At 34.3% G+C, this 14,346-nt stretch overlaps 1 protein-coding gene across 4 annotated transcripts in view; it reads left to right on the forward strand.

Annotated features, from left to right (window-relative positions):
• The window catches only part of CFAP47 (cilia and flagella associated protein 47), an 886,918-nt gene that overhangs the window by 121,666 nt on the left and 750,906 nt on the right, over positions 1 to 14,346 (forward strand). For all 4 annotated transcript variants that reach the window (XM_016433371.2, XM_056826271.1, XM_007493353.3 and 1 more), the window contains 3 exons: positions 3,951 to 4,113; positions 10,432 to 10,535; positions 13,186 to 13,233. In XM_016433371.2, coding sequence (XP_016288857.2) covers positions 3,951 to 4,113; positions 10,432 to 10,535; positions 13,186 to 13,233 — 315 coding nt within the window. The remainder of the gene's footprint in view (positions 1 to 3,950; positions 4,114 to 10,431; positions 10,536 to 13,185; positions 13,234 to 14,346) is intronic.

The raw sequence follows: 14,346 nt of genomic DNA on the forward strand, positions 1-14,346 counted from the left end.
CTAACTGACTTTTTGTCAATGTGTTGTGGTAGAGGCATGTATGCAAAGGACAGGAGATGGATCATCTGTCAGTCAAATGAAGATTCCATTTGTAATGTGACTGGGAAACAGTTGGAGGCAAGAGCCAATGATTTGACTGGATCTGAGGTCTTTGGCTGATGCTGGTGACTAAAGCAAGAAGCTGGTTTTATCTCTGGGACTTGGGATGATCAAGTTGGAGGTGAACTGGCTGATTTGAAGGAAGAAGAAAAGAAGGCCAATAATCCTTATGTCTCTCTCTGACTGGCTCTGTTTCATGTTAGTGACTGAATTGTCATTTCTCTTAATATCCTCTAACCTAACACTTACTGTAGAGAATAGGGAAATCCCACTCCTCTTACCCTATCCTCCACCATTGTCCTGTCTTCCCCAAATAAACCCCTTCTTTGACAAAGAAGATTAAGATGTATTTCAATGAAGCCTCACAGTTCACACTGAGTGTTTTGAGGGAGACTGAAGAAGGCGGAGGGGAGGCTGAAAGGCTTTTGAAGAGGGAGGTACAAAAGGGAGGAGGTTAGGCAAAAAGAATCTATCTGATCCATTAGTTAACGAGTAACCATCAAATATTCATCCTCAAATATCATCTATTACAAATTGGCACTTCTAAAAGGCTGAACTGTACAATCCCTAAGAAACAGCAGAAAAAATGTTTAAGCAAATTCTTTGTGAAGCTGTTGTGATGGCAGCCATTACTGGATTTTGGGTATATAACATTCTCTATAGCAAAATGACTCACATGATTTTTGATTCTCTGGATTACCTTGGCAACACCACCATGTTTATACTCCAATTGCCATTTCAGACTGAAACTATACTATGGCTGATTTTTACTCAAGTTTACATAATTTCTATGGCTGCTTTATAGACTCTGACCTATTTGAAGAATATCTATAGATTTGTAATTCCCCAAAAGGCAGCACAGAAAATGGTGGTAGATACTAACTTGGAAAATGTTATTAAGAACTTGTTTGGGGAATTTATGAAGGCAAAAGGATTAGATCAGATTAAGGACAAAAAAATGGCCAGGCAGATAGTGCACCCAAAGAGAAAGAAAGGTAAAGAAATCAGAGGTCAATGCACAGGGAAGGGACAGTGATAAGGACACTGTCTGATAGCAAACCTGAAAAAAGTTTTCCAGTGAAGGTCACTAAATTAACAAGTACAGCTGGTGTGTTACAATCAAAAGCACATAGATAGTTTACATCCCAGGAACTTGAATTCTTGAAGAAATAGGCTCCAGAACTTATGGATGAGCCATTTAAGATGCAGAAAGAACTGAAATGTGCTTTCAGGAACTTTGATCCAGATTTCCAAGATGTAGAATTTCTCTTGTCTGAACTGTTCAGTCCCCATGAGCATCACTAATTCATTGAGAAGACCAGGTCAGAAAACAACCTGACTAGTTGGCCCACAGAGGAGCAAAGGGAAGACCACTAGATTTTGCAAATCCCACAAGCATGACCTTCTTAAGGAAATGTAGGGAAGTCTTGCTCCAAGCTATTAAGCTCTGTTGCTTGAAGCCTAATGCATGGGCAAGATTTGATAAACTCATGCAAAATAAAGGGGAACATCCAGCCACATTCATAGATCATCTCTCTGAAATGACCGAATCAATTATGGGTTTAGAAGCAAATAGTGAGGAATCTTCTAATCATGTGAGAAGACAGTTTTTGAAGGGATGCACACCTCACTTGAATTTTTTGAAACATTACTTCCCAAAATATGATGCCTAATTGAATTAGGTGAAACTGCCAGTTACCTTCATGACAGTCATTCAGAACAGCATAAACAGATGCAAGATTTAAAAGAAAAATTAGAGGTAAAAGAGAAAAATTTAAGAGACAAGGAGATAGAGGAAATCAAGAAGATAAACACTGTTAGAACTTACACAAAACCTACTTAAAAACCAAAAACAGTACAGAGAAAAACTAGACAATGCTTTTTATGCCAAAGGAAAGGACACCTGATTAAAGACTGTTTTCTGAAAAAGAAACATGAACAGGTGAGAAAATTGAATACCTGATACCAGTACAATTAAAATCTCACTATGAGATGTTCTTTGGGCACAAAACAAGTTGTATACCATTAGAAGAACTTTATGCAAGATTAGGGGTTGATAATGAAGATGACTTTATAGAGAAGTTGAATTACATGGCTTATACAGATAGAGATTTTGAATGGGAAGGAGGATATCAAGGAACATATTAGAAAAATTGGAGGAGGAAAGATGGATATACAAATAAGCAATTATTGGTTTTGGTCTCTTTTCCTCTTATCCTCAAATTTCAAATATCAATTTCAAAGTTGGTATGTTTACATTCCTAGTCTTTTGCGGGTCTCAGGGGGAATTGTATGATTGAAAATCTGTTACCCTAAAAAATAACTCCATATCCCAAGAGCCCACTAACTTCCTGTCATCACGTACTTCCTGTACACAGAGGATTAAGGGCATGGGCTTTGGATGCTCCTCCTCTCTGATGTAGAATCAGCAGTGATGGTGGTGATTGGGGATGGTAAAAAATGGCTAATCAGCCATGGACGCGTGGTCTTTATTTTTTATCTTCTTTATTCCTTGATTTCTAATGATCATTAATCTCTTAAAACATAATATTATTATTTAGATTTAATTTTAACCTTTACATTAGGAAAGCAAAATTTTAAAAAAATTCCTGGATTTCATATCTAAAAATAATTCTATATTTACCATATGATGAAAATATCATTATTTTGAAATACTTCAACAGCATAGATTGAACAGTCTTTTTTTTTTTTTAATCTTCACACAAACACTTGTATGTGCAGAGCTTGGTCCACATTATAGAGAATTTGCATGCCCCCATTCTTGCACAATGAGCCAAGTATAGTTAGATGACTATCAAGAGCAACCCTGCTGGCTTATCCTTTATACTACTTCTTTCACCTTTGTCTCTCCTCCTTATTCTCATTCACTTGGTTCCATTTACTTCCACTCCCAGAGTTTCTCATGCTAGACAGAAAAAACTCTGAAAAATGTTGGTATTTGCTAATTTTCCCTGGGATTTCCTCCCAAGTCTTTGAAATTCTTCTCAAGGTTAAGGAAAACCATACTCTTTTTTTTCAGGACAACATCTTCTAGAAACACACATAGTATGGAACCAACCATGAGTGTACTATAGAAGTAAGAGATGGTTCAACATGCATTTCTGCCCTTACTAGTAAATAGATTATGCTATTTGTTCCTGGACTATGGGAAGTACTTAAAGGTAGAGATCCATACAAAGTTTGTTTTGGACTAGAAACTCTGGAAGGTCCTAGCCTTTTGATAAATAGGTCAGATTACTCTTTTCTCAGGTCAATGATTTGTTTTTCATGAGACTTTATCTTTCAGATCAAATGATATTGACATAAAAGATCAGTTAAGTTATTTGCCATTAACTTGTTATTAACTTTAAAATTTAAATTAACTTAAGTCTTTTGATCCCACTTATTTAAACTAAATTAGGGGTCTTAAACTTTTTTTGTGGGGAGGAGTTGTTTTATTTATCTAAATCTTGGGAATGGGAAAGCTTTTGATTAGCCACTGACTATACTATTCTCCCTGATTGACGTGTTTATAAATCATGTGGAAATATTTCATCTAACAGTTCTTTGCTGCTGAAAATACCCTTAGAGATGGAGATGAAGACATGAAAAGGTCTTTAAGAAGGAGAGCTGTTTGGATCCTGGAAACACCTCATCGTGGACCCCTGGTTTATCTAAGTTATTATAAAGAAAAATTTATTAAAATAATCAAAATTTATCCCAGAAAAATAAATTAAGAAGTATTAAAAAATTAAAGTATTAGTGTCATATAAGTATTAGTGTCAAGCTCATTTGTTTGGAGATATATTAATTTAGAGTATTTACAGATAATGTATATTTTTGTCCCTTAGGTGGCAGCATATGACTTCAGTCTTCCAATTAGTGTTAATTTCACTGAGTCATCAACACTCTCCTATCTTTGTTCTGCATCACAATCCTTTGACACTCAATTATCGTCTTCTTTAGTCCCATTGATAGCTCCACTGGTACCACCATGTACTGTCAAAGCTATTGGTAGGTAAATTGAATAATTGGAACAAGGTTTTGGATATAAAATATTTGAAATTTATAGAAAGTTTAGGAATTTAATGATACATAGCAAACTTTAGAATGAACAGATGCTAAACAAAATGAATTTTATATGAGTTTTTAAAATATATACCACAATCATAATATGTTGCAATGACTTCAGATCACCAGTGCCAAGAGAATAGAGAGTGTTCAGGTAAATCACATTAGGTAAGTGTACTTAATTTTATTGATTAAAAAACATTAACTACAGTTGCTTCTATTTTGGTGTTTTAAAATCTAAAATAAAGATATTTTGACTTTATACATGTTGAAAAATTCTGCCATGCATTAAAGTCAGTCAATAAAAATTCATTAGTTGTCTATTATGTGTAAGAAACTGTGCTAAACACTGGGGATACAAAGAAAGATTAACCAGGGACTACCCTGCTCTCAAGGCTTCCACAACTTAATGGGGTTAGGTACCAATAAGCTATATCCAGGATAAATTGGAAATAATTATCAGATATAACTAGCATTAAGAGGGATTGTAAAAGGCTTTCTATACAAGGTGAGATATTAGTTGGGACTTGAATGAAGCCAGGGAAGTCAGATAAAAATGAGAAATTTATAGTGTTGCAAATACGGGGGACAGCCAGTGAAAATGTCTGGTACTGGAAGTGTTATGTCATAGCTTATTAGATAAAGCAAGTACATGCACAGATGTGGAAAATTACTAAAATATCAAAATACTGAGGCATATTTATTAAAATACTAAAATCACATTTTTTCTTTAAAGAAAAACAAAACCCTTACCTTCTCTCTTAGGATTGATACTGAGTATTGCTTCCAAAGCACAGAGTGGTAAGGGCTAGGTATTTGGGCTTAAGTGACTTGCCTGGGGGTCACACAGCTAGGAAGTATCTGACATCAAATTTGAACCCAGGACTTCCCATCATATTTTCTCTTAAGAATTTTCCTCAGCCAATTAATAAATGATTAAGTAAAATGATAAATGAACAAAATCAGATGAGAAGATTTATTCATTTCAACTAGCTAATTGCTCAACAAATCTTTAAGTGTTATTATGTGGGGGGTATTGGGTTAAGTGCTGAGGATAAAAAGAAAAACCATCGAGGAGTTTATGTTCTAATAGATGAGACATGTATAAAAATAGGGACATTGAAGATATAGGGTACTTAGAGATAACCCTTGAAGGGGAAATAGCTGAAGATCTCAGAGATCTTACCTATAGAAAATGAAAACAGAATCTCTGACTTCTTTTGAGACTCAGCTAAATGTGGCGGAAGTGAACACACTCTCATCCATGGGAGTCAATCACTGCAAAGGCACAGAAATAGTAAATGGAGTGTTTTATGCTGGGAACTTGAGTCAAGTAGAATAAGATGGCTGGATTAGAGTTTCTAGAAGGAATAATATGCCTGGAGATGTAGCAAGTTGCTAGATTGTGAAGAACTTTAGATGCTAAACAAAGGAGTTTACATTTGATCCTAGAGGTAGTAGTAAACCACTGGAGTTTATTGACTAAGATAGTGGCATGGTCAGACCTATGCATATAAAAATTAGTTTGGCAGTTGTGTGAAAGATAGATTAGGGTGTGTAGAAATTTGAAGTGGGGAGACAATTTTGAAAGATATTGTAGTAGTTCAGATTACAGGTAATGATGGTATGAAGTAGGGAAGTGGTTGTGTGAGGGGGAAATGCCATGAACTCTGAAAGAGGCAATTGGACTAGATAGATGGGCTAAGTGAGAGTGAAAACTCAGGGATGAGTCTGAGGTGGCAAATCTGGGTGATCAGCAGTTTCAGTGATATCTTTGAGAGTAATAGAAGAATTCAAGATGGGGATGACTTTTGGGGAAAAAATACCTTTAGAGAAGTTACTTCAAAATATTCAACATGAAGTTGGTGATATAAGACTAATGAATGGGGAGAAACTGGCTAAATATAAAGATCTGACATACATTGTCCTAGAGATGATATTGCATCCATAATAACTTATGAGGTCATCAAAAAAGATAGTATATATAAGAAAGGCAAAGAGAGACCAGGAAAGAGACTTGGGGGACATCTACAGTTAGTGATTGTGACTTGGATGAAGATTCAGCAAAGAAGGCTAAGAAAGAATTGTCATTCAACATGGAGGAAAATTAGTTGAGAATAGTGTCAGAAAACAGAAAGAAGAGAATATTAACTAGCAGGGATTTAAAAAAGAATAAGGAACTCTGACCATGGAGACTTTTCAAACTCACAAGATTACTTCCAAGTTGGACATATCCACCCTGAAAATGACAGTTTCCCAAAGACAGGAAAATGCAGTAAGGGACTCAGGCTAAAGCTCACTTCATTGAGCCCCTTGCATTAATTTCCATTTGGGCATTAGTATCGTAATGCCAGATTCATTATTTCTAGCCCCTCACTGGAAATCTCTGAGTTATGCTTTTTGGAGCATCAATGCAAGAGGTTCATGTGGAAGGGGTATCTTCTTTTAACTAACACAGTAGTCTGTCCTCCTGTTGTTGTCACATGTCAGAAGAGAACTGAGATACCATCAATGGCTTTTTGTGTTATACTAAGGAAAAAAGCTTCTTTCAGCTCTGAGCCACTACATGGTCAGAAGCAGCCAGGAAGTTTTTTCTCCACAAAGGACCCAAGAACTGACTCATAGACATGGTCAGCCAGAAAAAAGTCAGCGGATATTGTGTAAACTCTACATAATACACATTACAGATTATAAATTTGGAGAAAGGAGATTCAATGATGAAATTGAAAGGAGATAGAATGATGAAATTGGAAGTAGGAATGGACAGGATTTAGGAGATTGTGAATGAGTGAGAGGAGAGGAAGTAGAAATTTGTGTAGATTATTTCCCTACAGACTTAAATTGAAAAGAGGAAGGCAAATTAGAGTGATAGTAAGTGGTAATGGTAGGCTCTTGTGAAGTATTTTTAAGGATAGGGAAGACATGAACATGTTTATGGATAGCTGAAAAGGAAAGAGTAGTTAGGCAGAGACAAGATTATAGTGGAGGCAGTCTGTTGGAGAAAACTGGAGAGAATAGAATCAGGATGAATCCAGAGTGACTTGAATTGGTGAATAGGAAACCTACCACTTCAGTTGTTGAAAATTCTTGAATGAAAGAATTACAAAACTGTAAGTATGAATGTACACACATGACATATGCTAGCCTTTTCCTTAATATATAGTATGATTTCCTTTGAAGTAAATAAGGTTCTGTTCTTCTAATTCTGTTTTCTGAATTTTATGTGATTTTCCAGTTTCATTTTAGCAAACTCATGAATCTCAGATTAATTTATCTACTTTCAATTGAGTTAAAATAATGAAAAATTAAGTCCCTGAGTCAGAAGTTCTGATTATTATGGTGTCTTGCACATTTTTAATTGTTTTGACAATGTCAAATCACCACCTGAAAATAACCAAATCTTTGTATTCTGTACTGAAAAACTGAAATACTGAAGAATTAACTGTAAATTTACAAGGGTTTTTTGTTTTTGCTAAGGATCATATATATGAGGTAATTTGAAGAAAAAAAATGGTGTAGGGCTTAACAATAAAATTTATATGAAAACACTTCAAAATTATTGCGCTATTCCAAATCCTTAAGATTTAATCAGTGTGAATATGAATTCTCCTAATCAAATCACAATTCCTCTATTTCTTAGTAGATGACTTTTGCCACTTTTTGTGACTATAGAAATTTACAAACTGGTGGCTGACCTTCTGATGGTGAACATCTCTGAAATGATGGACGACCTTAATCAACAGCCTATCAAGTACTTAAAGCATTTCTAAGGCAGTTCTCAGTTGCAGCATTATTTGCCTCAACCTCATATCTTGCTATTTCTTTCTCTACATCTCTTGCATCATAACACTTTTCTTAACTCACACAGTCACCATCTTAGTTCAAGCCTCTAACTCTTTTCACTGGGACTATTTTGATAGTCTCCTAATTGATGTCTCTGCCTCAGGTATCTTCTCTTGCCAAGCTAGCTTTCACTTGGCTGTTGATTTTCCTTAAACACAGAACAGATCATATCACTCCCCTACTTAAACTCCAGTTGTCCCTTATTAAATTTAGACTGGAATACTCACAAATCTGTTTAGTATATAAAGCCCTTCCTGTCTGAATCTGACCATCCAGGCTTGTTACACTCTTTAGTACTGCCAAACTAACCTCATTTTTACTGACTCATCATATATCATGTCCCATCTCTGCTACTGTATGGATATTCTTTATTTTTCTGAAATGTACCCACCCTCCCTTTACATATTCAAATTCCCAATTTCTTTGAAGCCCAGCTCAAGTGCCTTTCTTGATCTCACTGTGATCCATGAATGCCTTCCTCTGCCTCTAATTATCATCATATTTTCTGTATATATTTTATATAAGCTCATATATATATGTATATATACATATATATGCTTCACTGAAAGAATACAAACTCCTTGATTTATTTTGATTGGTTTGCTGTCTTTGCATATTTACTTACTGAGGGAATATGCCAATCCTGGGTTAGTCAAGAAGGACGGTTTCTGATACAGAGTAGGCAATAAATTCATGCTGATAGATTTATTACTGGTAAGGTACAAAAATTATAGTTAGAAGGAACATTAGAAGTGATTTTGTTGTTCAGTTATTCAGTTGTGACACCTATGGACCACAGCACACCAGGCCCTTTTTTCCTCAACTATTTCTCAAAGTCTGTCCAAGTTCATGCCCATTGTTTCTATGACACCATCTGCTATTACCTTTTCCTTTTACCTTCAGTCTTTCACAAATATAGATTCTTTTCTTGTATTTTTCATTATATGACTAAACTATTTAAGCTTCATGTTCAGTATTTGGCCTGCCAATGAATAGTCTGGGTTAATTTCTTAAGTACTGACAGGTTGTATCTCCTTGCTGTCCAAGGGACTCTCAAAAGTTTTCTCCAGCACCCCAATTTGAAAATGTCAGTTCTTTGACATAAGAGCTTTGCTTTTAGTCTATTTTTCATAGCCATACCCTGTTACTTGAAAAAAACCCATACCTTTGATTATCCAGACCTTGGTCAGCAAGGCAATATTTCTGCTTTTTGTCCATATTTGCCATAGCTTTCCTTCTAAGGAACAAGCGTCTTTTAATTTCATGACTGTAGTCACCACCTACAGTGAACTTGGAGTCCAAGAATATAAAATATGAAACTACTTCCATTTATTCTCTAGTTACTTTCTAGGAAGTGATGGGATCATTTATCAAGATCTTATTTTTTATGTTAAACTTCAAGCCAGCTTTTACATTATTCTCTTCTTTCATCCTCATCAAGAAGCTTCTTAATTCTTCTTCACTTTTTGACATTTGAGTGGAATTGTTAAAAATTGTTAATATTTTTCCTGAAAAACTTGATTCTGACTTTTGATTTATCCAGCCTGACATTTAGCATGATGTACTCTCTCTGTATAAGTTAAATAAACAAAGTAACAATATATAATCTTGTTAAATTCCTTTTCCAATCTTAAATCATCAGTTGTTCCATGTTTGCTTCTTGACCCATATACAGGTTTCTTGGGAAACAAGTAAAATGATCTGGTAATCTCATCTTGAGGACTTGTCATATTTTGTTGTGATCTACACAAGCAAAGTTATTAGTGTAGTCAATAAAGCAGTAATAGATTAAAAAACACTTTTACCTTTTTTAAAAGTGGATTAGATCACTGTAGAGTGATCATATCTAACTTTTCTAAAAATTTTATTGTAGACCATTCATTTATTTCTTTTTTATAAACCCTTACCTTCCATCTTGGAATCATTTCTGTGTATTGTTTACAAGGCAGAAGAGTGGGAATGGCTAGGCAATGAGTGTTAAATAACATGTCCATGGTCACACAGCTCAGAAGGGTCTGAGGCCAGATTTCAACCTAGGACCTCCCATCTCTAGGCCTGGCTTTCAATTCACTGAGCTGCCTAGTTGCCCCCAGAAATATATGTTATTGTTGTTGTTGTTTACTAAATTCCTTTTATTTTTCCATAATTCAGCAAATATTGACAATTTGGTGTCTAGTTCTTCTGCCTTTTCAAAAACCAGCCTACTCTACTAATGATTCTTAATTATCTCAATAAAATTATGTTACTTTTTAGACAAAACTATTAGCATTGCTTAGAGGTTATAGAGAAGTAAAAATATTTCAGTTCTAAGATTATATATTAAATATTCTTTATATGTATTTTCAAATCAATGATACCTTGAATATCAGTAATGAACTAATACATGAATTATAATAATGATATTTTCCTTTTTCTTAGTATTGAAGCCAACACTGAAATTATCCAGTACAGAATTTTTCTTTGATGTTTCTTTAAATAATCAAATACCACTGGATTTTTTTAATGAAATCCAGACTAATGAGGTAGGTATACACAATTAAGTTATTTTAATAATAGCATTTATATTTGTAACTTTTACCTAAGTGGGTGAGTGGATAATAAAAGTGATCCTATTTGAGTAACTTTACTAAGTTCATATCTATCTGTCTGTCTATCTATCTATCTATCTATCTATCTATCTATCTATCTATCTATCTATCTATCGAGACTCCCGATGGGAGTCCTATATTATTTATCTGTGGGTAATAACCTGAGATGGAGAGAGGAGGCTAAGGAAATGGGTGAATAATAATGACTCAAAGGCAAAAGTTGAAACACATGGGGAGCAACACGAATTCTGAGGAAATAAGAGGAATAAGAGAATAGGTGGGGGGTACCAACTCCTTGATACTCCTATAGACAAGAGAGTCTGCTGTGGGGGTGACAGTGTCGCTAGAAAAAGGGGGGAGTCACAACCCTTGGTACCTCCTATAGACAAGACAGTCTGAGCATTATTAGTAGGAGGCATTGGGGGTGACCACATTGCTAGGAAAGAGACACAGTGAAGCAAGAGGGTAAGAGGAGAGGAGGGGAAGAGAGAGTAAGAGTAAAAGTAAGAGAGTTAGTAAGAGAAGTTTCGTGCAAGTTCCCCAGTATTTATTGAAGGTTTTAGGAATGTGGATTGGGAGGAGATCAACGAATACGTAACATGACATAGGTCTTAATATTGGTTGAATTGACAATGATGAGATCAAAGAGGTGGAGATTAATCCAACCCGTGCTTTGCAAATGAATGTATTTTGAGCCAAGGCAGCATGGCCGCCAAGGTCCAGCCTATGCTAGAGCTTCGGACTGTCCCTTTCCATACAATGAACATCAAGAGGTCTGACCATGTGTCTGGTAATAGAATATCAATACATCAATCATACTTCCCAGATGCTAACATGCCTGGTATGCTACACTATCTATCTATCTATCTATCTATCTATCTATCTATCTATCTATCTATCTATCTATCTATCTATCTATTTATCTATCCATCCATCCATCTATCCATCTATCCATCTATTTGTCTTTCTACATATCTATATTTGAATTGGACATGTGATTTCTTCATTATAGGGAACTCATAGGAATTTCCAGTGATCAAAATTCATCTACTAATGCAGTTCCTGCTCTTGTGACTTATAGTCACAGAGCATTGCAACTTAAAGTTTTGGAGAGGTGATATAATGTATTAGATATAGAAGCATCCTTGAAGTCAAGAAGATCTAGGTTCAGGACTTATCTATGACATAGTCTATATGACTCAGGAAAAGCAATTTCTTCTTTCAATTTCTTAGGCAATTTTATAAGACCTTCTAATAGACTTTTAAAGATTAAAAGATTTCAAACTCTTGCTTTTTATCTTAGTAACAATTCTAAGACAGAACAAAGACTATACAAACTAGAGTTAAGTGACTTACCCAGAGATTCACAATTAGGAAGAGTCTGAGACCAGACTATCATTAGGAAACACTATAACATAAATGTATTTCTTCTCTTGTGTGTGTGTGTGGAAAAAAGATAAAATATTGTAAAATGCAGATTTATATGCATCACATAAACAATATATTAGCCCTATTTTATTCCTCCCTAACAGCTTCTAGTTCTGCTCTAAGAAAAAAAAAACCCTGAATATTGGATATAGATAGCAGGGAAAAAATGCAAAGCGACTGTTCACTTATGTTTGGTGTATTTTTACATTGTTACATCTGATCTGTTAATATTCATCTCTTAATGGAATTTCTAGTTAAGAGAATATGAAGGAGTATTTAAACTCTTCCATTTTATTATATGAATATGAGAATTGACAGTTCATAGATCTAAAGCTAGAAGGGATCTCAGAGACATTTATTTAACCCCTCAATTTAAACTTGAGGAACTTTAGTCCCTAAGAGGTTAAATAATTTCCCAAAGGTTGCATGAATATTGAAAAATGGAAGAATGATTTGAAACCAGATACTTTCAAACTTTTTTTTTAAAGTAAAAAGTATTACATAATAGTCAAAGGACTGACTTTGAAGGCAGAAAGGTTTAGGTTCACATCTAATCTCAAACAGATATTAGCTGTTTGACTGGTTAAGTCACTATATTTCTCAGTGTTGTAGAATTTCTAAGAATTTAAGTTGTAGAGAAGGCCCAGAGAAAATTCCTCACTGAGTGCTCCTTGTACCATTAAAATTACAGGTTTAGTTCTTATCCTGTTTTTGAGAATGCATAGGCATGTGTTAAAATTATTATACACTAGACAACTATGTGAACTATCAGATTTCACAAATATCATAGGAAGCAAAAAGCAGAGACGGAGATGTATGCTTATTAAAGCTTTTTTTGCCACTCTAATGGAAGATGTTCAAATCTTAGTTCAGCTAGAGGGATTCTTTATATTTATAGGTTATGAGGTCTTTCAGATACTCTTTTATGTGAAAACATTATTTTAATTGCATCAAGTCCTATAATACTGCATATTTCCTAAGTGAAACAATTTTTCAAAAATATCTGACTTATCCACTGACAAAGGGAAAAGCAAGAAAAAATAATATCTATTGTCTAGTCTGATATTCTAGTGTGTAGACAACACATAAAGCTAATCTATTAGTATATATTTGTGTTTTTCAAAAACGAAAATCCCATTTTTGTTTTAATTTTCAGGGCCAAATTCTCCCTCTGTCTCCACCCTCTCCAACATCCAATGAAAAGGTAATGAATGCAATCCCCATTTTACATATGAAGTCATGAAATACATTTTCATATTAGCTATGTTGTAAAGAAAAATAAAGAGAAAGAAATACTTCACTCTGCATTTACAGTCTATCAGTACTCACCTAGGTGGCATTTTTCATCATGGATCCTTTGGAATTGTCATGGATCATAATATTATTCAGAGTAGCCAAGTCTTTCACAGTTGATTATTATGAACCAATGCAAAGTGAAGTGAGTAGAACCAGGTGAACAATGTACTTAGTAACGGCCATATTGTAAAGATAATCAACTGTGAAATCTTTTCTTTCATTTTAACTTATCTGATGGGTGTTGGTGTCAGAGTTGTTTTAATCTTCATATCTCTATTTGCTTAAAGCATTTTTCATGACTGTTAATAGCTTTGGTTCCTCTTTTGAAAACTGCCTGATACTCTCCTTTGACCATTTATCAAATGTGGAACAAGTCTTATTTTTACACATTTGGCTCAGTTTCTTATATATATGAAAAATAATATACTTTGAATCAGATGAACTTGATGTAAATTTCCCCTCCATTTTCCTGCTTTACTTCTAATTTTGGCTTCATTGGTTTTGTTTGTGAAAGTCTTTTTTAAATTTAATGTAGTCAATATTATCCATGTTACCTCCTGTGATCCTATGTATCTCTTATTTGGTTACAAGTTCTTCCCTTATCCATAGATCTGAAAGGTAATTTTTTTCTGTTTCTTTTTATTTACTTATGATATCACTCTTTATATTTAAATAATTTAGCCATTTAGAGCTTTTCTTTGTATGTAGTGTGAAATGCTAATATAAACTAGCTTAGTTTCTGTCAAAATGCTTTCCAGATTTCCTAATAGTTTTTCTTAAATTAAATTAAATTTTATTTTTTTATCAAATGGTGAGTTAGTGGCCCCATAGATTGGCTCTTTGGGTTTATCATAGTTTAACACTATGATAGTGTTCATTTGCTTCCATATATTTTGTAACTAATCTTTTCAATTAACGATTCTATTTTTTATGTAGTACTGGATTGTTTTGATGATTACAACTCTGTAGTATAATTTCAAGTAGAGTATTTATAGATTCTATTCTTTCATATTTTTCATTG

The sequence above is a fragment of the Monodelphis domestica genome, chromosome 4, assembly GCF_027887165.1.
Source record: "Monodelphis domestica isolate mMonDom1 chromosome 4, mMonDom1.pri, whole genome shotgun sequence".
NCBI classification, from domain to species: Eukaryota; Metazoa; Chordata; class Mammalia; order Didelphimorphia; family Didelphidae; genus Monodelphis; species Monodelphis domestica.